At 43.6% G+C, this 21,314-nt stretch overlaps 3 protein-coding genes and 3 non-coding genes across 6 annotated transcripts; 3 read left to right on the top strand and 3 right to left on the bottom strand.

Annotated features, from left to right (window-relative positions):
- The first annotated feature begins 627 nt into the window (after positions 1 to 627).
- sfmbt1 (Scm like with four mbt domains 1) lies at positions 628 to 9,960 on the top strand. Its single transcript, XM_062469606.1, has 21 exons — positions 628 to 732; positions 3,651 to 3,705; positions 3,786 to 3,880; positions 4,043 to 4,286; positions 4,509 to 4,597; positions 4,911 to 5,163; positions 5,305 to 5,402; positions 5,482 to 5,583; positions 5,738 to 5,897; positions 6,048 to 6,130; positions 6,248 to 6,374; positions 6,461 to 6,574; positions 6,746 to 6,788; positions 6,900 to 6,967; positions 7,076 to 7,215; positions 7,315 to 7,424; positions 7,548 to 7,723; positions 7,891 to 8,069; positions 8,157 to 8,381; positions 8,517 to 8,645; positions 8,769 to 9,960. Exons 2-21 carry the CDS (start codon positions 3,681 to 3,683, stop codon positions 8,907 to 8,909), a joined length of 2,601 nt encoding a protein of 866 aa, XP_062325590.1. The 5' UTR covers positions 628 to 732; positions 3,651 to 3,680; the 3' UTR covers positions 8,910 to 9,960.
- Positions 9,961 to 10,058: 98 nt separating this feature from the next.
- Positions 10,059 to 18,373, top strand: stimate (STIM activating enhance). The gene is made up of 8 exons (XM_062469582.1): positions 10,059 to 11,189; positions 12,457 to 12,505; positions 12,634 to 12,729; positions 12,891 to 13,012; positions 13,213 to 13,325; positions 13,486 to 13,563; positions 13,805 to 13,954; positions 16,476 to 18,373. The coding sequence occupies exons 1-8, from the start codon at positions 10,973 to 10,975 to the stop codon at positions 16,587 to 16,589; spliced, it is 939 nt and encodes a 312-aa protein (XP_062325566.1). The 5' UTR covers positions 10,059 to 10,972; the 3' UTR covers positions 16,590 to 18,373.
- trnae-cuc (transfer RNA glutamic acid (anticodon CUC)) lies at positions 14,652 to 14,723 on the bottom strand. Its single transcript has one exon. It is a non-coding gene; the product is annotated as a tRNA-Glu (tRNA).
- Positions 18,374 to 18,435: 62 nt separating the features above from the next.
- Positions 18,436 to 18,507, bottom strand: trnae-cuc (transfer RNA glutamic acid (anticodon CUC)). The gene has a single exon. It is a non-coding gene; the product is annotated as a tRNA-Glu (tRNA).
- A 1,081-nt stretch (positions 18,508 to 19,588) lies between these two features.
- On the bottom strand, positions 19,589 to 19,660 carry trnae-cuc (transfer RNA glutamic acid (anticodon CUC)). The gene has a single exon. It is a non-coding gene; the product is annotated as a tRNA-Glu (tRNA).
- A 156-nt stretch (positions 19,661 to 19,816) lies between these two features.
- mustn1b (musculoskeletal, embryonic nuclear protein 1b) lies at positions 19,817 to 21,312 on the top strand. Its single transcript, XM_062469593.1, has 3 exons — positions 19,817 to 19,971; positions 20,138 to 20,261; positions 20,796 to 21,312. The coding sequence occupies exons 1-3, from the start codon at positions 19,963 to 19,965 to the stop codon at positions 20,906 to 20,908; spliced, it is 246 nt and encodes an 81-aa protein (XP_062325577.1). The 5' UTR covers positions 19,817 to 19,962; the 3' UTR covers positions 20,909 to 21,312.
- The last annotated feature ends 2 nt before the right edge of the window (positions 21,313 to 21,314 follow it).

The following is a 21,314-nucleotide window of genomic DNA, read 5'->3' as shown; positions in this document are numbered from 1 at the left end:
TACATTGTAATTGAAACTGATTTTTTCATTGTACAGCAAACAAAAAATTATCAAGCTTCTTATCACGATTTCTTCCAGATTCTGTAAAAAATCGGTATGCTACTTTCTTGACCATGGCAAGCAGGTTATGCCAACATCAACGATTGTCTTGTAAATTTGTCAACAGTGTGTGCATTCAACCGTTCCAATAAAATAACACTTATTATTTTACATTGCTATATTTTCGATAGACCGAACAATGATGCTGAAATAAGCAACTCGAATATTTTTCAAGATGGTTGAAGTCGACATCACAGTTTGTATTTCATCACTTAAATGACATTAAACGAAAGTGGGTCGATCATGAATGCAATCCATTGCCTATTCTAGTTCAACGATTAACAAAGTGTTGAATCCATAGGGGAATTGGACCAAACGTGCACCCAGTCGGACATAGACGATTTATTGGACATTAGCTTTTTCGAAAAGAAAAAGTATGAATTAAAAGAAAAATAATCTTGCTAGTTTCCTTCTGGATTTTATACTTGGTTTTGGATATGTCAAATTTTATTGTGTGAAGATGGAAGTCATTTTTTCATGCTCAACACCGACAATATAAGCTATCCGGGCTTAGAACGTGGATATAGGCGGCAGAACATGCGCAGTTGCAGTTTGTGCCATATTGGAATGAGGTCGTGAACGACTAGGCGGAAAGGAACGGCATCTAAAACCGACTTGAAAAACTATTTACTGGTAAGAAACGAATTTTGTGACTAAATACTCACATACTATGTTTTGTTTATTATGTTCTCATTATGGTAACCTGCATTTTGGTGATGTCTGCATCTTTTTTCCCGTCTCTAAAAAAGATGACTCGGGCTCGGTCGAGTGCAAGCGCCCTTATTGCTCGCTATGTATTGCTCAAGCCATGACGTTTCAGTAACTTGACTTGGTCACAGGCGTTTTTAGCATGTGTCGAATAAGCCCCCCTTCGACCGCTGTGCCTTTGGCATCAGAATTGACCTACATGGCACAAAAATAGACGCTATTTTGTTTGTTTTTTTCTTTCTTGCTTTCCGTGCCTTTCTCCTCAATGGACGTAGCCTACCAGTAAAGTTGGATAATCGGCGGTAGTGTCTGCAAAGCAATTGCATTAATGGCCCATCTAATGCCGAAGACTGCGTTTGTCAGTTAGAAACCAGTCATTGAAAGCCTCTACGGATAATTCACAGCAATCTGTTCTGGAATTAAGCCGTTCGTATTTGTTCGGATGGTTAAGCTATTATCTATTACCGCTGCACGCTGCAAAGCTGTTTATTATACTAAGGGAATCAACTCATTTTAGTTGGATGTTTACATTTTGGGGTTTCGTGTAAGTTATTTATAATACGGCTACTTGGAGCTAGCATTGATACTGTACATTGGACCTTTTCAACGTTGGCAATAGCAACGTTTTCTCTCCTTATCAACTTCCTTAGTTATGCAACTTGAATAATCCGAGCAACATTCTATCAACTGACAAACCGCAATGAAACGTTCTATCAATTGACTGGTTGTGTTATGTATTGGTAGGCCTATATACGTTTTATGCAGTCAGTAAAAATATTGTTAATTTTCGACAGCGCTTGGACACTCACTGACGCCTGAGGTGTATCATTTGGCTTTTTTTTTATTCAATCAAATCTGTAGTACTCCAAAACAGATGTGTCAGATGACCTAGAACATATTTATCAACTTCCATACTCCAGAAATACGATGGTGGCCATATCCATCTCTCTGAAGAGTAAATCAATGGTTGACAGTATACCCTGATGTTTAAAGGGTTATGTTTTTTTTTTGGTTCAAGTGTAACTTCAAATGTTTTGTGTGAACGTCACAGGACATTTTAAGATACATTTTTAGAGACAGTTTCTCTTCTGTTGTCTAGTTTGTCTTTTTGCATTTACTTTCAGTTGCCTGGTCTGCATATGCTTTTATGGTATGTTAAACACTGATCATATGATCCAGCAAGAGCTAGAAGGGACATATCTGCAAGGGTTGTGTGGGCACTGTAGACCTTCACTGAGTTTGGTTTCTCTTTCAGGGTGAGTCAGTTAACCCTTGTGTTATCTTCGGGTCATTCTGACCCATCAGTCATTGTGACCCACCGTCGTATTGCGACAACTTTACCGCATACAAAAACAAAGTGAAGCATTTTCTTTTAACCGTTGGGCTGTCTCAGACCCCCCACATTGCGAAGGTTAAAAGAAAATTATTTGTATTTGTTTTTGTATTGGGTAAAATTGGGTAAACACAACGATGGTTCGTTATGAACCTTTGGGTCATGTGACCCGAAGGCAGCACAAGGGTTAATGGTGTAGGCTATCGTTTTCAGGAAAAGGCCATCTCATTTTGTGCAGTTTGTGTGTGTGTTTTAAAGATTCTGTAAAGTCTTCAAGTAATAAGGATGTTTTTGTGTAATTGTATACGTACTACAATCATCACAAAGTACAAGACAATAATGACATTGTTATTTCAAGAGTTGTCTTACTTCTGCATTTTGAGCAGTTACCAGGATCAACCAGTTGACATTGATGTCACCTAATCTCAAATATGAGTTATGTATCATCAGGGAAGTGTGTTCTATTCCTCTCAGTCCATATGGAAATACAACACCTAAGCAACCAGCATGTGTCCTTTTTCCCTCCAAAGCAATATTTGAAGCTGTCAATCAACTAAACATTTGCATAAGTCTACGCCCACCGAACTATCAGAATTGATCTGAAGTTTAGACACTCGAGACCCAATTATTTTATCTTTAAAGACTTGTTATTGTTATATAAAATAGTTCTGTATCTTGAAAATGACCATCAACTAGCATTATAGATCACTTATATATAACAAAGGAGTCCATTACATCGGGGGGGGGGGGGGGAAATCAACCCTTCTCATGTTATTAATAGCATAGACTTCTTTGATAATATCAGTTTGATTCTACATCGACATGTGATGGTTGAGACATTGTACATTTCTTTGTTGCTCTTTTCATCCACTCCTGTGTTGGAGTGTAACCCCCCCTCCCCCCCAGCACAACAATATCTTGTGTGTGTAGTGTTTGTGTGAGCCTGCTAGCTGAGCCTGGCAGGGCAGTGGGGTCGTGTGTGAAAGGGCCTGGCTGATCCTGCAGGAGTGCGGGGGTCGTGGTGGCCGGCCGGTGTTCAGGGGGAGCCTGTCTGACGGCCGTCTCGTCTTTAATAGAGACGTCAGGGATGACAAAGACAGGCTTGACAGGCCGGCTGAATGGAGCAGTGGTGACAGAGGAGCTACCCTTCGCATCCTTTACATAAACCCCACAGCCATTGTCATCCCTAATGCTTTCTCATTGCTGGTTTAGAAATGCCATCTTCTCATTTTATCCGCTTTTCGCAGTAGGCGGAAACTTAAATGTGTGAAACTCTGATGTGAATGCCACATTCTTTTTTGGAAAAAAATTGTTTGAAACAATGAAGCCAAATTCTGGACGTATCCCAAGTTAAAGGCATGGTTCACTCCCAAAAAATGAAGACCTCAGAGATGGAATTTTGTGTCTAATTTTGATGGTGTATTTGCCATCTGTTCTCCTGTGGTATTTAAGATGTGGGTTCTTCTTGTTCATACTAGTGACCTCTGCCCTGTTCTGTGTTTCTTCATAGCTGTTGACCTGGCCTATAGGGAGACCAAACATGAGCCATGAGCCTCTGGAGTCTGGTGAGTACTGTACCTTTCAACTGCAGGTTACTGCAGCGACGAAAAAAATATATACAATGTTTATCTGTGCATTTGCCTAGATGGAGACTCTGGTCAGGATGTGTCTGACTTCAGCTGGGATGACTATCTAGAGGAGAATGGGGCAGTGTCTGTTCCCCATCATGCCTTTAAACATGTAAGTCAACATGTCTTTCATATTCCTAATGTATTCCTTACAAGTCTTGTTCTACGCACACTCTCAGATGAGTGTAAGAATGATTTGCCACTTAACCAACTATCTGATATCAATATGTAAGTCTCTGTGTCCTCTTCTACCCCTCCACCCCCTGTGTCTCAGGTGGACCAGGGCCTACAGACAGGCTTGACCCCGGGCATGAAGCTGGAGGTGTATGTACGCTCAGAGCCAGATGGACCTTATTGGGTGGCCTCCATCATTACTACCTGCGGCCAGCTGTTGTTGCTGCGCTACGAAGGGTACCAGGATGACCGTCGCGCTGACTTCTGGTGTGACATCATGACAGCGGACCTTCATCCGCTTGGATGGAGCAGGAAGCAGGGCAAAGTCATGAAGGCTCCTGAAGGTGAGAGCGCTGAGGAGAGCTATCAGTGTAATCACTTATTACACAGTAGTGACAAACAATAAAGGACATGATTGTTGAATATAATACCCAATATCACTGCTTTATTTGACACAAAATAGTGACCAGTTGTGACGAAGTACCAGTGTTGGATATGCTGGCAGTGTCATACCTCTGTGACCTTATCGTACGTGTGGTAATACCCTCTCTGTGTCTCCCTCTCAGGTGTGCGTGAGAAACACCCGGACTGGGAGGCCCTGCTGGAGAGGGCCCTGGCAGAGGAGTGCAGCGCACCTGCCAACCTGCTGGAAGGGGTAAGAGCATGCTTGGCCCTCACACTTATACTAGAGGCAGCTGACAAGGAGGAGTCTGAAATGTGTGTTTCAGAAACTAGTCTTTCTTACCTGTCTGCTCAATGACCCATTTCCTTGAGAGGATGTATCCAACCCTTGCACAGTGAAGTTTAGATTTAGATGTCGTTTATATTCTCTTCTACTCTAGTTTATAACAAATGCAATGCACATTCCTGGCAGCACATCCTCCATATGTATGAGTTTGTGAGTGTGTCCATTGTCGTGTGTGTATTACTGAGTGTTTTTCTGTCTCTGTGTCTATGTCTGTCCCCAGCCCCAGCGTGGGAAGGACCCAGTGGATCTGCTGAGCCCAGGCTGCAGTGTGGAGGTGCAGGACAGCCAAGACCCTGCGGTGGCCTGGGCTGCAGAGGTTGAGGAGAATGTGGGGGGCAGGCTAAGACTGCGCCTGTTTGGCACAGAGGGACTCCCAGATCCTCTCTCCTCCCTCTGGCTCTACTATTTCCACCCACGCCTCCACCCACCTGGCTGGGCTAAGGAGAACGCCTGCACCCTTAGGCCACATACAGGTCAGCCGCTTCCTGGGAGATCCCGGTCTCACTGATTAATGACCGATATTGTTCAGATGATAGCAATATAAGCCAATTTACACAGGATCTGCTACATTGCTACATTGGTTTTTCTCAATAAGATGTGTTTCCTTCTTTCAGACCTCATCCCCCTGTGCAAGGAAGAAGAGTGGGAAGATGTGAGACAGCGAATCAGAGATCATGCTGAGGATGTGGCACTGACTGAAGAGTTCTCCAAGGTAAACCATGTTCCAGTGTTTTAAAGGTCTGGGTGGTGTTTATTCTGTGCTAATTGGGTATGTTTTTTGTGCGCCTCAGGACCGACCTGCAATCTCAACCCACTGCTTTACCGAGGGGATGAAACTGGAAGCTGTCGACCCTGCTGCCCCTTTCTGTATCAGTCCTGCCACAGTCGTCAAGGCAATAGCCTTCTATATATCCTCCCTCACCTCTAACTCTGTTCTTCTGTCTGAATACTGCCCTCAGTTATTTCTTCGACTGACTTGCATCATCACTAGCATTGCTGAGGTGAGATGGTTAGACAACACATCATGCTCACTCATATCTCCTGCAGGTGTTCAATGAGCAGTACTTCCTTGTGAAGATGGATGATCTCCGTTGTGATGAAGGGCCAGAGGACAGTGGGAGATCCTTCCTGTGCCACAGAAACAGTCCTGGGATCTTTCCTGCTCAGTGGAGCCTCAAGAACGGGGTCCCTCTCAGCTCCCCAAAAGGTGTGTTGGGTTGGAAAACTCTGATGTTTTCCTTCATGACTCAAAGTTCTTTCTCTTTCTTTCCCATGCTTGATTTTCCACCCTTGCCCTCTGTCTCTTGGGTTTTCCTTCACTGCGTTCATTTATATTCCCCTCTCTGTCATTCTGTAGGATACCAGGGGCAGGACTTTGACTGGGCTGACTACCTTAAACAGTGTGAGGCCGAGGCAGCTCCACAGCACTGTTTCCCCACAGTGAGTTAGGGCAACTGCTTGAGCACCACAGTGCACATATTGCAGTGTGTTTACAACCCCAAAACATGCAGTAAAGCTAGCTTGTGAAAGCCTCCCTCTTTTCTGTTCTCTTCTCAGGACCAGACAGACCACAGCTTTAAGGAAACCATGAAACTGGAGGCAGTGAACCCTCTCTCGCCTGAGCACATTCATGTTGCAACAGTCACCAAGGTCAAAGGGCAGCACATGTGGCTTAGCCTGGAAGGTGAGCATTTATCTGAGCTGTTCATGCTAAAGCGCTTACAGATAAACTTCATGTACACTTATCCATCTTCCTTTCTTTCTGTTCAGGGCTTAAGCAGCCAATGCCAGAGCTGATAGTTCACGTGGACTCATTAGACATCTTTCCTGTCAGCTGGTGCGAGACAAATGGCTACCCCCTCCTCTATCCCATAAAGCCTAAAGGTTGGTGTTCTCTAGAGGGGAAACACATATTTGTGTGGTCAGCCACCTCCAGTGTATGTATTTGTTACCATGTAGAGCAAAGCATATCTTATTTTTGGGACAGTGAGAGACAACTAAAAATTGTATTTATTTATTTATACTAATTATTAATTTGTAACACTTTTCTTTTAGTTGAAAAGCAGAGACGGATTGCTGTGGTGCAACCTGAGAAACAGTAAGTATGCAGGACTGAGAGGGAGGGAATGTTGTCCTGGCTATTCATCTTAGTTTGATTAACATTCTGTCCTTTGCACTTTGCCCCTAACCACTGCCTCTTACTCAATAGCCGAGCCCTGCCCAAATCCACGTCACCTGACTCTTTTAAGCAGCAGTCAGCCAGCCAATCAGAGACAGGTGAGGGTTGTTTTTGTAGTATTTTGTTACTGACCACCACTACTCCTATTTTGATGCCATGTTAAATATTCCCTCCTTTCTGACTAAATACTTTGTGCCGTAACTTAGGACAAGGAAATGGAAAGTATTGCTGCCCCAAAATCTACTTCAACCACCGGTGTTTCTCTGGGCCTTACCTGAACAAGGGGCGCATTGCTGAGCTGCCCCAGTTCATTGGCCCAGGCAACTGTGTACTGGTCCTCAAAGAGGTGGGGAGGCCTGGATAGTTTGCTATTAAACATTAGGACTAACATCCTTCCATGTACAACTATTATCTGTCAGCCCTCTCTGTTGTGTGTCCTGTTCAGGTGTTGACCCTGCTGATTAACTCAGCCTACAAGCCCAGCCGTGTGCTGAGGGAGCTGCAGCTGGACCAGGAGGGGCGCTGGCATGGCCACGGGGAGACGCTGAAAGCCAAGTAAGGGACAGATGTGAAATCCTGGTACATTCAGTTAATGAGGCCGATTCAAGGTAACGGTAATTTTTACCATAAGTATGATGTGTCTCGTTTTAACCCAGAGACTGTGTTTCTTATCATAAGGTACAAAGGCAAGAGTTACCGTGCCACGGTGGAGATAGTGCGCACTGCAGACCGTGTTGCTGACTTCTGTAGGAAAACCTGCATCAAGCTGGAGTGCTGCCCTAACCTGTTTGGACCACGCATGGTTCTGGAGCACTGCTCAGAGAATTGCTCTGTCCTCACCAAGACCAAATACAGTCAGTTGAACCTTCTCTAAGTTCAATGTCTTTATGTTTTGGCTAAATATACATTCTAACCAGGAAATGTAATAGTTTAGATAACCGGTTAGATTACATATACTGTAGATGAATTGTGTTGCCTGCATAGTTTCCCCTAGTCATCCATGTGCGTGTGTTCACCGCAGCCTATTACTATGGCAAGAAGAAGAGTAAGCGAGTGGGCCGGCCTCCTGGGGGTCACTCGAACCTGGAGGGAGGAGCCAAGAGACGAGGGAGGCGGAGGAAGAGGAGAAAGCAACTCTTCGTACACAAGAAGAGACGTTCCTCAGCCTCACTGGATAACACGCCTGCTGGCTCACCACAGGTAACGCACGCACACCGACACACACCATGTGGTTCACCTTTTGACATGGTCTGAATCCCAAGACCATAACCCGTGTTGGTGTTACAGGGCAGTGGTGAGGAAGAGGATCTAGATGATGATGATTCTCTGAGTGAAGATTCTGGCTCAGAGCTGCAGGATGACCTCCAGGATGATTCTGAATATTCTGCCGGGAAGTCTCAACCCCCGACCCCGTCCCCTTCCCCACCTGCTACACCTAGGCCAACCCGTAAGCGCAGGAAACCTCGCTCCCCATCCTTCTCCGATGATGAGAACCGGCCTCCCTCGCCAAAGGTTAGCATGCTGCCAGTGCTGGACTGTGACTATACATTCAAATGAGGCCAATTCGGGTTTCTTCAAAGTCATGTCTTTACCTAGTGTGTGGTTGACATTTTTTTATGCATCTCTTCGTTCTGTGCTGGTTTGCAGAGCTCCAAAACAGAGGTGCCACCAAAGCTGTGTTTAGATACAAGCCCTCTGGAGTGGAGTGTGACTGACGTAGTGCGTTTCATTAAGACCACTGACTGTGCTCCCTTGGCTCGCATCTTTTTGGATCAGGTAATATAATATTCCCTGGTACATTCATGTGACATACTGACAAGATCAACAGAATGATTCCCAATAACGTATAATGTCTCTAATACCTTATCTTGACCTTTGACCTTTGTATGTGTTTTACAGGAGATTGATGGACAGGCTCTACTCCTGCTTAACCTCCCCACTGTACAGGAGTGCATGGACCTGAAGTTAGGGCCTGCTATTAAGCTTTGCCACCATATTGAAAGGGTCAAGCTGGCATTCTATCAGCAATTTGCTACATAGCTGAGGGGGTTTATTAAAGTGAGACGATTAAATGCAGTGCTCAGTCCCATGACATGACTCTCCATAACTGCTGCCTCTGGACATCCCTTGGAAACTTGCGCCAAGCTCAGACATCCGATGGATCAAGAGCTTCATCATTTGCTGTTTCTTTGCCATGTGTGTTGTACAATCTAGGAGCAAAGCACATGTGGCACAGGAACAGTAGCTTTGTGTTGACCTTCTACCTGTTCTCCCCTCCCTCTCTAAATCTTCTAGGAAAAGGGGAAGAAATGTCTTGCTTGATTCAGGTATAGCTAGCCTACATTCCTGCCGTTTAGGAATCATAATGGCTCCATGATCTGATGAGCTCCAACAACCCCAGAGCGTTTGACAATGCAAATACATGAAGAAGCACAAAGACTACAACTTTTTAGTGGTACGCAAAGTGTACAGGGTGTGTCTGTGTATATAGTGTACATATTCTAAAGCACCTCTAGTGCAACAGGGTGGTTAGTTTGATTTTCTACCAATTAAATAAGCTCCATAAGGTAGGCTATATGTGCACCTATAGAAGGACTTTAGGCATATTTTTGGACAATACCTAGACAGGATTGGATATTCACAAAAATAGCTTTTTTGGTTGACTTATCTGAAAAGGATTTGAACTTTTGCTTAATTACACTGAGCATGATTCCAAAGCCTAAAATTAAGTTTTACCATCATATTACTGTTCCAACCTATAGGTCTAAGTTTAAGTAATGGGTTTTAATGATTGCATCATGGGCATATGCTTTCTAAAGCAAGACGTTTCTCCTGAAACATTAAAATCTAAAAATAAAATTTTATTTATCATTATTATAACTATCATTATAAATATCTGCTAGTACTGTAGTATTTGTGGTGTTTACATTTTGTGAGCAAATTGTTTTAGTTTCCCTCGTTTGCCTGCCTCTACCACTGAGATCAATGGATCTTGAATAAAACTGGAATTTGCATTGATTTAGTTTTTACTTATGTGTTTGTGGAATATGATTGCTATTTAAGATAATATTGAATAAAAACCTGAATCTGATACATTTGACTCGTGTAGTTTAATCAGTGCCCTGACCCGCGCAGGTGGTTCCGCTATAACACGTTGATCATGTGATCGTTACGTCACATCAACATGAGAATGCACTGTTCAGGCAGAGAACGAAGCCGCTGGAATGTCTGAAACGAAACGACTGGATTATAGTCCTCAAACAAATGATTTATGTGCAGCTCATTCTTTATTGAATATACTACGTTCAGAAACAACTCGGTAATCGTGAGTACATAAGTGTCATGCAATTTGGCGCACACAGTCGAGAGCATTTGGAAGTAAATCCTGCTGCTACTCGACTCGGCGTTGTTAGCCAGCCACAGTAGCATTCTAGCAGTATACTACAGTACAGCGCCCTACAGTAGTATAGCTTGTCAGCATCACGCTCATCCTTTCTGCGTATTTGTTCCATCTTTGCTTTTCCTTTTTAGCTAATCACCAATACGTTCGTTTAATACTTTCCCGCGTTGCTAACTTAATTCAGACAGTCAATCTGTTAATTGCATATGATACTCGTGACATCAGAGAGCAGTTTGTTAGCTACACTGTAGCTAGCTAGCTCAGTAGCAGTACTCCTAGTTCTAACGCCCGAATATGATCCTGAAGCATTTATGAACATTACTTCCCTACCATTTCAGACTTGCAAGTTGTCTAACAGTTTAAACTTGTCGGACAAAATACACTTTAGGATAGTTTTTCTATACACTTAGCCTACTATTTTCTTAATATGAATCTTAAACAAATCCCAATTGTCTTGAGTTTACTAGCTATTTAGCTGGCTGAACTGGAGAATGGGTCCACGGCTGAGAGGAAGAGGATGATTCCTTTATATTTTGCAGATAATTGTTCGGCGGAATTTATCGATTGCCAGCTGACTAACACGACAAGACAAGTTGACACTACGATTGTGGATTGTAGTTGTCTAAATCTGTAGCTAACATACATTTTGCTAGCCGACTCGCTAACTCACTCAGTGCACGCCACCTCTGTGCTCTGGTTAACCATGGTGGTTAGCGGGGTTGCACATGTTTTGTCCCAAGCCGGGGATGTGGCTATCCCAGGAGCCGGGATGTCTGCTATATCGTCGCCAAACACGTCGGTATCCGCCAGTCCCACGCCAGACCCAAACACCCGCGGCTGCGAGAACGGTGACTTGATGGACTCTTTTGGCATCTTCCTTCAAGGCCTGCTAGGAGTCGTGGCCTTCAGCACACTTATGTGTGAGTAGCCAGCTAAAACAACACTACAGTATGCCAGTTCTTTAATTAAATATCCATTATTGTTGTCTTGTTCCTTGCAAAATGTTTTCTTCTGAGCCGTGTTTCTTTAGGAATTAGGCACTATATCTTTGTCAATTGTATTGAATTTGGAGGCACAAGATTGACTGAGAGAATATATGGGCTTATGAAAGTAGATGTAGTAGATTAAGTTTTCCCAGCCCTCAACCGTGGGGCATAGTTGTTTGACCCTGCTATAGAATCCCTTATTGACATCAGTGTCTGCCTACCAGGAATGTTCAGCTGTAAGGTCGACTTGCCTGAAGACGTTTTCCCAGCTGTAGACTGACAATATGCCTCTGCCAGCATTGCAGCCAGCAGTGTGCAGGGTGTGACGCATCCAACACAAATAACTGAACAGACTGAAGGCGCACAGCATAACATACACATATCAAAAGCCTTTTGTATACATTTGTACATGCATAACATTTCCAAATCAGAAAAAAAGTCAGTTTGCAGGCCATCCTATGTAATAGAAGTAGGCAGAGAGAGAGAGAGCATGGGAACAAGTAACTATTGTCAGGAACAGCAAGAGCTTTATCTCTTCACTATTATGTCTCGCTCAGAGAGGAGGATACAAACTATTGCATCATTCATGATTCATTCATTCAACAGATTTACAAAAGGATCACAATTCACGTATCCCAGAAAGATTATGGTACACAAATGTATGTATCATGCTTTCTAAAGACATGCCTGTTGTCCCATGATCATGAAAGTTTGAGGTTGCTGATATGGAGACAAAGACACTGACATGCAATCAGATGATGTGGGTTCCCTGTCCTTGTGAATATTATGTCTAGACCTTTAGGATTGAGCATGAGAGATACCCTTAAACCCCTAGTACCTGTACTTGATGTGTGAAATCTATGATACTGATAAGTAAAGTGATATGCCAGATCAACAAAGACTTTACTGCTAGTTCCTTTAACCGTCTCGCCATTTGTCAACATTAACTTTATAGCACTAGCCATGGAGGAATGTTTCAGTTTCTGGCATATGTTCTGTGCTGGTACAGTTGTTTGGTTAAGCTTAGCTTTCTGTAAAGGGGAAGTCTGACCACTGAAACAAAACAAGACAGGGAACTGATTTAACAATTTCACTATTGCTTTTCAAATGTGTGTGCATTTAATAATTTACTTGAGTGGGCTAATTCAATCTGTTTTGGGTCTTTCTTTGTGTGTTTGTGTGCACTGTCTCTCATCCACAGTGAAGCGCTTCAGGGAGCCCAAGCATGAGAGAAGACCATGGAGAATTTGGTAAGGCAGCCATCTCAACACAAACAACCTGCCTGGGAAAGTGTTTGTTGAATCTGGTTTTGGATGCTCTCAAACTTGGGCAGATAAGACAGCGTCATAGCTTTATCTCTGTCTGTTGTTTTCCTCAGGTTCCTGGATACATCAAAACAGGCCATTGGAATGCTATTTATACACTTTGCCAATGTCTACCTGTCTGACCTTACAGAGGAAGACCCCTGCTCTTTGTGAGTGTGTGCCTACGTTTCTGCAAGTCAGTTTGGGTGTCAACAACTCTGCCTGGGTGTGGCACTTTTCATCTGTAGTTACACCTGTGTATGTGTCTTCAGCACCAATGTACCCCTATGTTGAACCAGTCTCTGCCCTCCCTGACCCCTCCTGCCCTCAGATACCTCATCAACTTCCTGCTAGACGCGTCTCTGGGCATGCTGCTGATCTACGCTGGCGTGAGGGCAGTCAGCGCCGTGGTCGAGTGGCGGCAGTGGGACTCTCTTCGCTTTGGGGAGTACGGTGAGGGCTGCACAGCGTTTTAACATGTTTCCTTGTCATTATATGCAGTATCTAGGTTGTCCAGAAGAGTGGCAGAGTTTTTTGTAGAATGCTAAGCACACCTTAGCTAGATTTGTCTCCCTGTGCTAGTATAGGCACTGTTACTGTTTTCACCAAACAAGAGATTTTAGGCTAAATGAGTTGTTTGGTTGTGTGTTTAGGGGAGCCCGTGCAGTGCACGGCATGGGCAGGTCAGTGTGCTCTCTACATCCTCATCATGATGTTTGAGAAGGTCCTCATCATCCTGGTTCTGCTAATTCCTCAGTGGAAGAAGGTCAGCATTTCCAAAGAGTTAGCATTTCCAAAGAGTTTTCTAAGAGCACTGTATTTCACTATCAGGTTCTAAGATGTTTGTGTCAGTTTGTAAGCCTTTATTTTCCAAGTATTGTGAATATGCACTAAAAGTGGTATGCATGTGTGTTCGTGTCTTACAGCTGTCTCTCCTTAACCCCATAAACAACCCTCAGTTGGAGCTTGCAATCGTCATGCTCATCGTTCCGTTCTTCGTTAACGTAAGTACAGTTCATCTGGGTCTCTGTCACGAGGACGTCTTCCATTCAGTCAGTCAGCATCATCAGTAATTCATTGTAATTGGCTGAGCTTCATGGTTTTCGGCGCCTACAACTGCTTTATTATCTGTAGTGAGCGTTTTAGTTTTAACATTGTGGTTTATGCCTTTTTGTGTGTTTGCACCGAGGAGTTAGTTACAGGGATGCTACCTAAATGAGTTGTTTTTTGGGGGGCTGTCCACAGGCCCTGATGTTCTGGGTTGTAGATAACTTCCTGATGAAGAAGGGAAGGACAAAAGCCAAGCTGGAGGAGCGGGAGGTGGGGGAGGACCCTCGAGGGAGCAGCAAGGTGCGCTACAGACGGGCGCTCTCCCATGACGACTCGGAGTCGGAGGTAAGAGCAGGATGTGGATATTAAGCAAAGGCCATTGTTCGGAACAGTATGTTTACACAGTTTGACACAACCTTAAACCACATATCCACATACACTAACCCCTGCAAATGTACACGTTGGAAAGGCAGCTCGGCTCTAGTGTATAGCATCAGACAGTTATGTTTTTTTGGGGGGAGGAATATGACATCGCTTTTTATACCAGCCTGGCTTCCTTTCTCTCTGTCCCCTTCCCCTGAAAGCCTTCCTGAAGCCCTGTGTGGTGTCTCGCTGTTCTGAGCCGTCTCGAACTTCAGCTGACGTAGTCACTGGGCTAGGCCATGGCACATCTTTCTTGGCCTCCACAGGCGGTGTAGACAGGCCCCAAAGGGCTCTTGCTTGCTCTGTTCATCTTAAGAAGGATTTTTGGAAACTGCTGGAGCAATTTTTATTGGTGTGAATCACTGTAGACCAGACCCACGGACTCTCACTTTACAGGCCTGTAAAACAGGTAGGAGTGAGACTGGAATCTGCTCCACAGAACACAGACTAGCGCACCACATTAAAACTAATACATTAAGTCATTTTACTGGCTGGGGAATTTGTATGAATTACATAATGTTAACAAATAATCCAGTCTGAGTGTTGTTCAATATTTGGATCTTTTGGAGTCGTTGTTTTAAACCTGCACACGGTTAAAACAAACGAAACAGAAAAGATGTTCCCTGACCGGGAATCGAACCCGGGCCGCGGCGGTGAGAGCGCCGAATCCTAACCACTAGACCACCAGGGAGTGATAGAATGTCTTAGAGTATATGTCTTCAGGAATTTGTGGTGTGACAGGAACAGGTGCCCATCACAGGCATTTTAAGGACTCTCAATTGCCAACAGGGGGAGACCCTGCCCCATGCCATACAATATCTGTGAATAATGAGTCTCTAATTTGGACAGTCACACTCACGCAATTTTGAGTTCACTAAATATGCAAGTAAAAATAAAATAACTCAGTCAACATAAAAGCACAATTTGTTGTCCATTAATCGTAGAGGTCTATTTGATGCTTGCTATGACAGCAAGGGGCGCCCCCCTAATATAATGGTAGGGGAAACACTGTTGATATTGGGATGGGACAGTGTCCGTTATGTCGTTTATTGTTGCCAGTTGATTTGATGCCTATGTGGAAGTCCATAGTGTCCTGCCTCCAGAAAGTAGTCAGGACTACCAATACAGCTGAGCGACAGCATGTCAGATTAACTTTAAAGACATTCCCTGACCGGGAATCGAACCGGGGCCACGGCGGTGAAAGTGCCAAATCCTAACCATACAATGTTTGTTTTGCTTGTATTTCAATTTGCCAGTTTAAGCAATACATGTGGCATTGTGATAAGCCGCTAAGCGAACCAGGAGAGCCGCACATAGTTCTGAGATTGCACCCCAGACAGAGTTGGATTTGAACCCTAGACAAGTTTATAGTACAATAACAAAAGAATAAAAAGAACAGGAACTGAAATTGGTCCCCTGTTGAGGCTGTGCTCCGGGAGGTCTTCACCTGTCCTTCCATCGGCTTGTTCTGTTGTTGCAACATATTAGCAAAACAACACTCAAAGGGTTCCCGTAGTCTGGCTCTCACCCTTATTTCTGTAAGATTGAACTCTCCCCTTGTGGATTAACCGGCCTTTTATGTCCCCTTCCCTCCCTACCAGCTGATTGTCGGCAGCTGCGTCTATTGACAGCTGACTGGGTGAAGGGAAGGGGAAGAATCGACCGCCTATGAGGCACCCACTTGTCTGACTCAGTTGCAGTGTGTGGTGCTGAGGGGTTTGGTTTCTTCCTTCTCGCTTGCGTGTTGTCACAGGATCCTGTGACGTACAATGTGTTTTGCCTCACGAAAGCAGTCAGCCCCATAAAGACAGTTAAGCTACAGCATGTCAGAATACCTAAAAATACATTCCCTGACAGGGAATCAAACTCAGGCCATGGCGGTGAGTGCCCCTGATCCTAACCACCAGGGAGGAATGGTGGGACAGAAACTTGGCTGTTTTTGCTTGTAGTATTCCAGGCCGCCACTAGGGGAACCTGATAAGAGCATAGTTTCATGGAATTTGCAAAAACTAATATTTGGTGATACAGGGGCAATTGGGGCAATGGATAATGTCTGACTACAGACCAGAAGATTCAAGGTTCCACTCCTGGCTGGCTCGGATGTTTTTTTAAATGTCACATTTTAGGTCTAGAATACATTGTAGATATATAGAAAGTGTTAACTTTTGCTGCTTTTAGTTTTTTTTACATTTAGTCATTTAGCAGACGCTCTTATCCAGACTTTCTCTAAAACTTTTGATGTACAAATAGTGCATATAGAAATGACAGGAGATAAATATATATATATATTATTATAATATACATTTTAACTGTAGCTTCGCACTTCATTATCCTTTCTGCAAACAGAAAGTCATTTTTGAGTGATTTGGTTGACTGCCTTCTTTAGATTTTGTCTGCCAGATATCAGGCATGTGTAACCCCCCCTCCTCACTCCCCACCTCAGATCCTGTTTTCAGCCGATGATGAGATGGATGACTCGGATGAGGATGATGTTCGCAGACTCACCAGCCACAAGATTGTCAAGAAGAAAAAACACCGCATGGGAATTCCTGTTTGACCTAAGGTTATCCAGGCTAACCGGGTCACAACCTCATATCCCAACTATTTCTCCCTCGCTCTTTTTCTCTCCCTCACTCTCTCTCTGCCCTGTGGACTGCCTAGGCTGGGGCCTGGTCTGGACTTGTTCTATCTTAATATGAGTATGCACGTCAGTCTATATGCAACACACTGTTACAGTTAAGAACAAAGGAGCAGGACGATGTCTTGACTGCAGACGGTCAGCGTGTTCTGGACAGCCTTCATTCATAAGGGACATCAAACTGGGAGATCGTACATGGGATGCGTCTATCTTCAGCTTTACTAACCACACCACGTTGATATCATTAAGATATCACTATGGATCTCTCCTGCTGGTGGTTTAAAGACATTTATTTGGGACAAAAGCTCTTATGTATGAGCGTTATATTGGTAAAGCAATTTGAGTATTGGCAAAGCTGTGTTAACACTGGTCTACAAGGGATCCACAGTGTCCTTTTGTGGATGATGATCCATCTCCTGGTCAGCGGGGCAGGAGGGGCCAGAGCAGGGGCAGGAGGGGTTGGAGCAGGGGCTTGCGGTTGGATCTAGAGGGGGAGAGCAGGCACTGGGATGTAACTCAGCCGTCCTCACTCCCCTCCTGGCCTTCATGCAAACCTCATTTTAACAGTTTGATATATTTGATATTTTGACAAGCTTCTCACTTGATTGTGTTATCATGTAGTTTCCATGTAGATACTGACAGACGCCTTTCCTGTGAAAAAGGACGTAATGAACTGTTGAGTTGGGGCCCCTGTGTCTGTGTGTGTGACATGTACTGCGTTTAAGTTAATAGATGCAGATACTGCAATGTGAGGGAGGTATTAATTAATGTATTTGTTATTTTTCCTGAAAGTGAACACAGCTTTTAAAATTGACAAGAACATTCGATTTTTCCTCCACAATTCAACATGAACGTTTACATTGTTTGGTGCGATGTGAAATGTATTGTCAATGTTATCAAAGCCTTTGGAGGTTGCGGTAGGATAGAGTGCAGCAGTTAAATACTCTTCTTGGAAAGCTCTGCAATCTCTGTTGCTGTTCACGTCTGTGTGTCCAAACCTCTTTGTTTTGAATCCTATTTATTCCTTGTCTGTGGTGTTTGTCCTTTTTTACTGGGTGTTGTATTGGGCCAAAACCATGGAAAAGCCTACTCCAAAAGTGTTCTTTGTTTCAGATTACATAGATTGGAAACAAGTTTATCCAACTTCCAGCCAACGGACTAACAAAACCTTCACCTCTTGCACAATTTATTTCTCCACTGTTTTGTGAATTTTATTATTATTTTTTGACAATGTGCCTGTGTGATTTTCACCATGTGTGTTGAATGTTCATCTAATGCCCCAGATCTTCAGGTATGCAGCAGTAGCATTCAGTGGCTTGAGCTCACATCTAGAAATAGGAAAATTAAGCATAAGCACAGACCTCTTAACTGTGAGTGACTGGACCAGACAGTAGGAATGTGTGTGTGTGAGTGTCTCGTCTTTTATAAGTTCTGTTAAAAGTTGAGTGGTGTTCTTCAGAGTTACTGTGATGACTGATGCTGGTGATGTCAAAGGAATAAGTGAGAGTGTACTCTGGTTAAGGCGGGCAACATATTATAAAATGGTTACAGTTGTGCTTGTCTGAACAAGGACAGAGAGGACTCTCAATACTTTGTAATTAAAATATCTAGTTCAGTAAATGAGGAAATTACGGATATCATTATATTTGCTTTGGCAATAAAGTTGTGTAGGCAAATGTTTAATTCCAAGATGATGTTAATGGGTTAGATTATTTGCGCAATGGGCGTCATTGTTGACCATGTGCAGTATCATACCAAAACTATGTTCCCTGACCGGGAATCGAACCCGGGCCGCGGCGGTGAGAGCGCCGAATCCTAACCACTAGACCACCAGGGAGTGTTAGAATAATTTAGGGTACATGTCTACGAATTTGTGGTGTGACAGGAACAGGTGTCTATCACAGACATTTTAAGGATGCTTGCTCTCAATTGCCAACAGGGGGAGACCCTGCCCCATGCCATACAATATATGTGTAGAGAAGCTTAAATGGTGTATTGAAATAAGTCTACGCTGCTTTACAGCGTGCATTGACCATAAACTACATCTCTCAAAATGCATTTCGATTATGTTACGGCAAAGTGACGACATCCCGCCTCTAGAAAGCAGTGTATACACATCAGTGTTAAACGCAAAGTTTAACTGGGTGAAGGCGAGCATGGTTTGAATGACAGCACTCCAATGCAGCCGGTTCGGCAAACGTACCTCATGCGCATTTTCAGCCAAGGTCCCCGGGCATTCAACCCAACTTGGTATTGCTCTCGAACTTGGTTACAGTAGTCAGCCAAGCTAGCATGTTTCTGCTTCTACGTCCTAGGTTTGGGGTAATCCCCGAATGTTTACAACGCCTGCCTCCGAGCCTGATTAACACTCGGATCGATAAGCAGTCTCAAAAATGGTAGGCCCATCGATATTTAAAAAAAATGTCTTTCAATAAAGATGGGAAAGCGAATGTTTGTGGAAGGAGAAAACCGGTATTTTGTGTTTTAAGGCGATGTCGGTCCTTAAAGAGTACAATCTCCGTTGGCATTTTGACACCAAACACGTAGATAAATATCCTCCAAGAAAAACAACAGATTTTCCAAGAATTAGAAGGCGGACTGCAATTGCAGCAGAATAGTCCCTATGTTCACAAAAGCTACAACTAAAACACTATGTTTTTACATCGTTACTGACGTTACGTCTTAGTTACAACAGGCCCTTTGAGGGCAACCATAATGCTGATGTGGCCCTCGGTGAAAATGAGTTTGACACCCCATAATTATTATCAGATAAACACAGCAGGAGGTTTGTATACCGAGATAAACAAATGAAGTAATCATCGGATGAGCAAATAGATACTGTTTATTTAGTCCGATACAATATCGTACATCTTTCGAATCGGTCAATATCTAATTTATAAGGCCTAGAAAAATTGCTGTTCCCTGACCGGGAATCGAACCCGGGCCGCGGCGGTGAGAGCGCCGAATCCTGACCACTAGACCACCAGGGACATGAGCATGGCTGATTAAAGATTCTACTCAGACCCTGATTTCCAATTTTATCTTCACAGCTGTTGGTTTATCGTAAACAGAGGAAGACCTCAGAGTCACAACCCCTCACATCAGACCTAATAATACACCCTGACAACAGACCCAGGAGGGGGAGGCCACAGATTCACTCATGGTCAATAATAGCCATCTCAGGGTCCTGGGGATATTATATGAGGGGCTAGACAGAAAGGGACAGACCAGAACACAAGACCTCCACTGACTATCATTGTGTCAACTGGAAGATTATCAGCCTACCAACGCTATGTCACAGGTGATTTATTTAATATACAGTATGTTTCAATTAGATGGTAGGAGTAATGGTTGAGGGAAATGTTGGAGTTCGAGTGTAGACCATTTCAACTACTACATGTCAACTACTTTGACAAATTCTCTGTATGCTCCATGTTCACTAGCTGTCCCAAATATTTCTCCCTCAGCCTGCTGAGGTAAAGAAGAAGAAGCGTCCAGTAATGAAGGAGGAGGATCTGAAAGGAGCACGTAGTAAACTGGGCCTGAAGGGCGAGGTCAAGAGTAAGACCTATGAGGTCATGGCAGAATGTGGTGAGTAGCAGTCGTTCAGCATTCACCACTATATTTCAAACGGTATAACAGCTTTTTCAAGGCTTGACAGTTTCAGTGTATCGATTCCTCCTCTTGCTTAAAAGTATGAGCTTGTGGACATCATTTGCATGATAATAATGAACTGAAATAGTCAGTTAAGGGATATGTGCAGCGGTGTAGATTTGATTTCAAATGTGGGACAGCTTTGTTTAATAACTGAAAATGTGGCCGTTAAATACAATTTTTCTTGATAAAAAATGGTGGAGGGGGACAGATTTGCATTTAAAGCCCCTTGATGTGTGAGCTGGAACATTCTTTCTCTATGGCTATCTCTGAACTCTGGCTTGTGTCTGCCTGAGCCCAGTTGTGGCAGGAGAGTGAGCCTGAGAGAGTTTCCACCCCCCTTATTAGGCTTAAGGTGACATCATGGAATTAGTTGAGGACCAGGGAGGTGGCCTATCATCATACAGCATGGAGTAAACATTACATTTACACAGACTTTCCTCGTAACTTTCATCTTGGGTCTGTCCTCAGAGCGTATGGGGAAGGTGGCTCCCTCTGTGTTCAGTGGCGCGAGGTCTGGTGGAGAAACTGCACTGGAGAAGCCTGTTGCTAAAACACCTGGAGCCAGTGTGTTTGGCAAGTAGAGGGAGGATGGAGAAGCACTGGTTAGAACTGCACCATATCTACATTAACCATAGAGACACATTGAAAGAGAAGGAGGTATGGACAGACAAATCATCCTGCTATTGAAAGGTGCGATACATATAACTTCAACTTTATCAGAATGATTCTGGAGCTTGGTGGATAATGCACTATATGTCCTACATTGGAATATTGGTCTTATTTTTTCTTCTATTTTTGTGAGTTTGTCATAATTACTAAACACTTAAGATCTCATTCCTTGTTTAAAACACATAACCTATTATGTACTGCTCTTTGGAATGGCCATGCTTAATTCTTCATTGTTTACATCTAAGTGACTTGTTATGCACAGAAGATCTAAATTTACCTTTGATATTGTTTGCAATAAATGTGTGTGGTTTCCTTACT

This window comes from Osmerus eperlanus, chromosome 1 (genome assembly GCF_963692335.1).
Source record: "Osmerus eperlanus chromosome 1, fOsmEpe2.1, whole genome shotgun sequence".
NCBI classification, from domain to species: domain Eukaryota; kingdom Metazoa; phylum Chordata; class Actinopteri; order Osmeriformes; family Osmeridae; genus Osmerus; species Osmerus eperlanus.
The sequence above is the reverse complement of the archived record's forward strand: the minus strand, read 5'-3'. Positions and strand labels throughout refer to the sequence as shown.

Bases quoted from the DNA above. Each gene is read 5' to 3' on its own strand.
- sfmbt1 (XM_062469606.1), top strand. From the start codon at position 3,681: ATGAGCCATGAGCCTCTGGAGTCTG. The intron at 4,287-4,508 runs GTGAGAGCGCTG...TCTCCCTCTCAG, and splicing joins AGTCATGAAGGCTCCTGAAG to GTGTGCGTGAGAAACACCCG. The intron at 8,070-8,156 runs GTAACGCACGCA...TTGGTGTTACAG, and splicing joins CGCCTGCTGGCTCACCACAG to GGCAGTGGTGAGGAAGAGGA.
- stimate (XM_062469582.1), top strand. From the start codon at position 10,973: ATGGTGGTTAGCGGGGTTGCACATGTTTTGTCCCAAGCCGGGGATGTG. The intron at 12,506-12,633 runs GTAAGGCAGCCA...TGTTTTCCTCAG, and splicing joins AGAAGACCATGGAGAATTTG to GTTCCTGGATACATCAAAAC. The intron at 13,013-13,212 runs GTGAGGGCTGCA...TTGTGTGTTTAG, and splicing joins TCTTCGCTTTGGGGAGTACG to GGGAGCCCGTGCAGTGCACG.
- mustn1b (XM_062469593.1), top strand. The intron at 20,262-20,795 runs GTGAGTAGCAGT...GTCTGTCCTCAG, and splicing joins TGAGGTCATGGCAGAATGTG to AGCGTATGGGGAAGGTGGCT.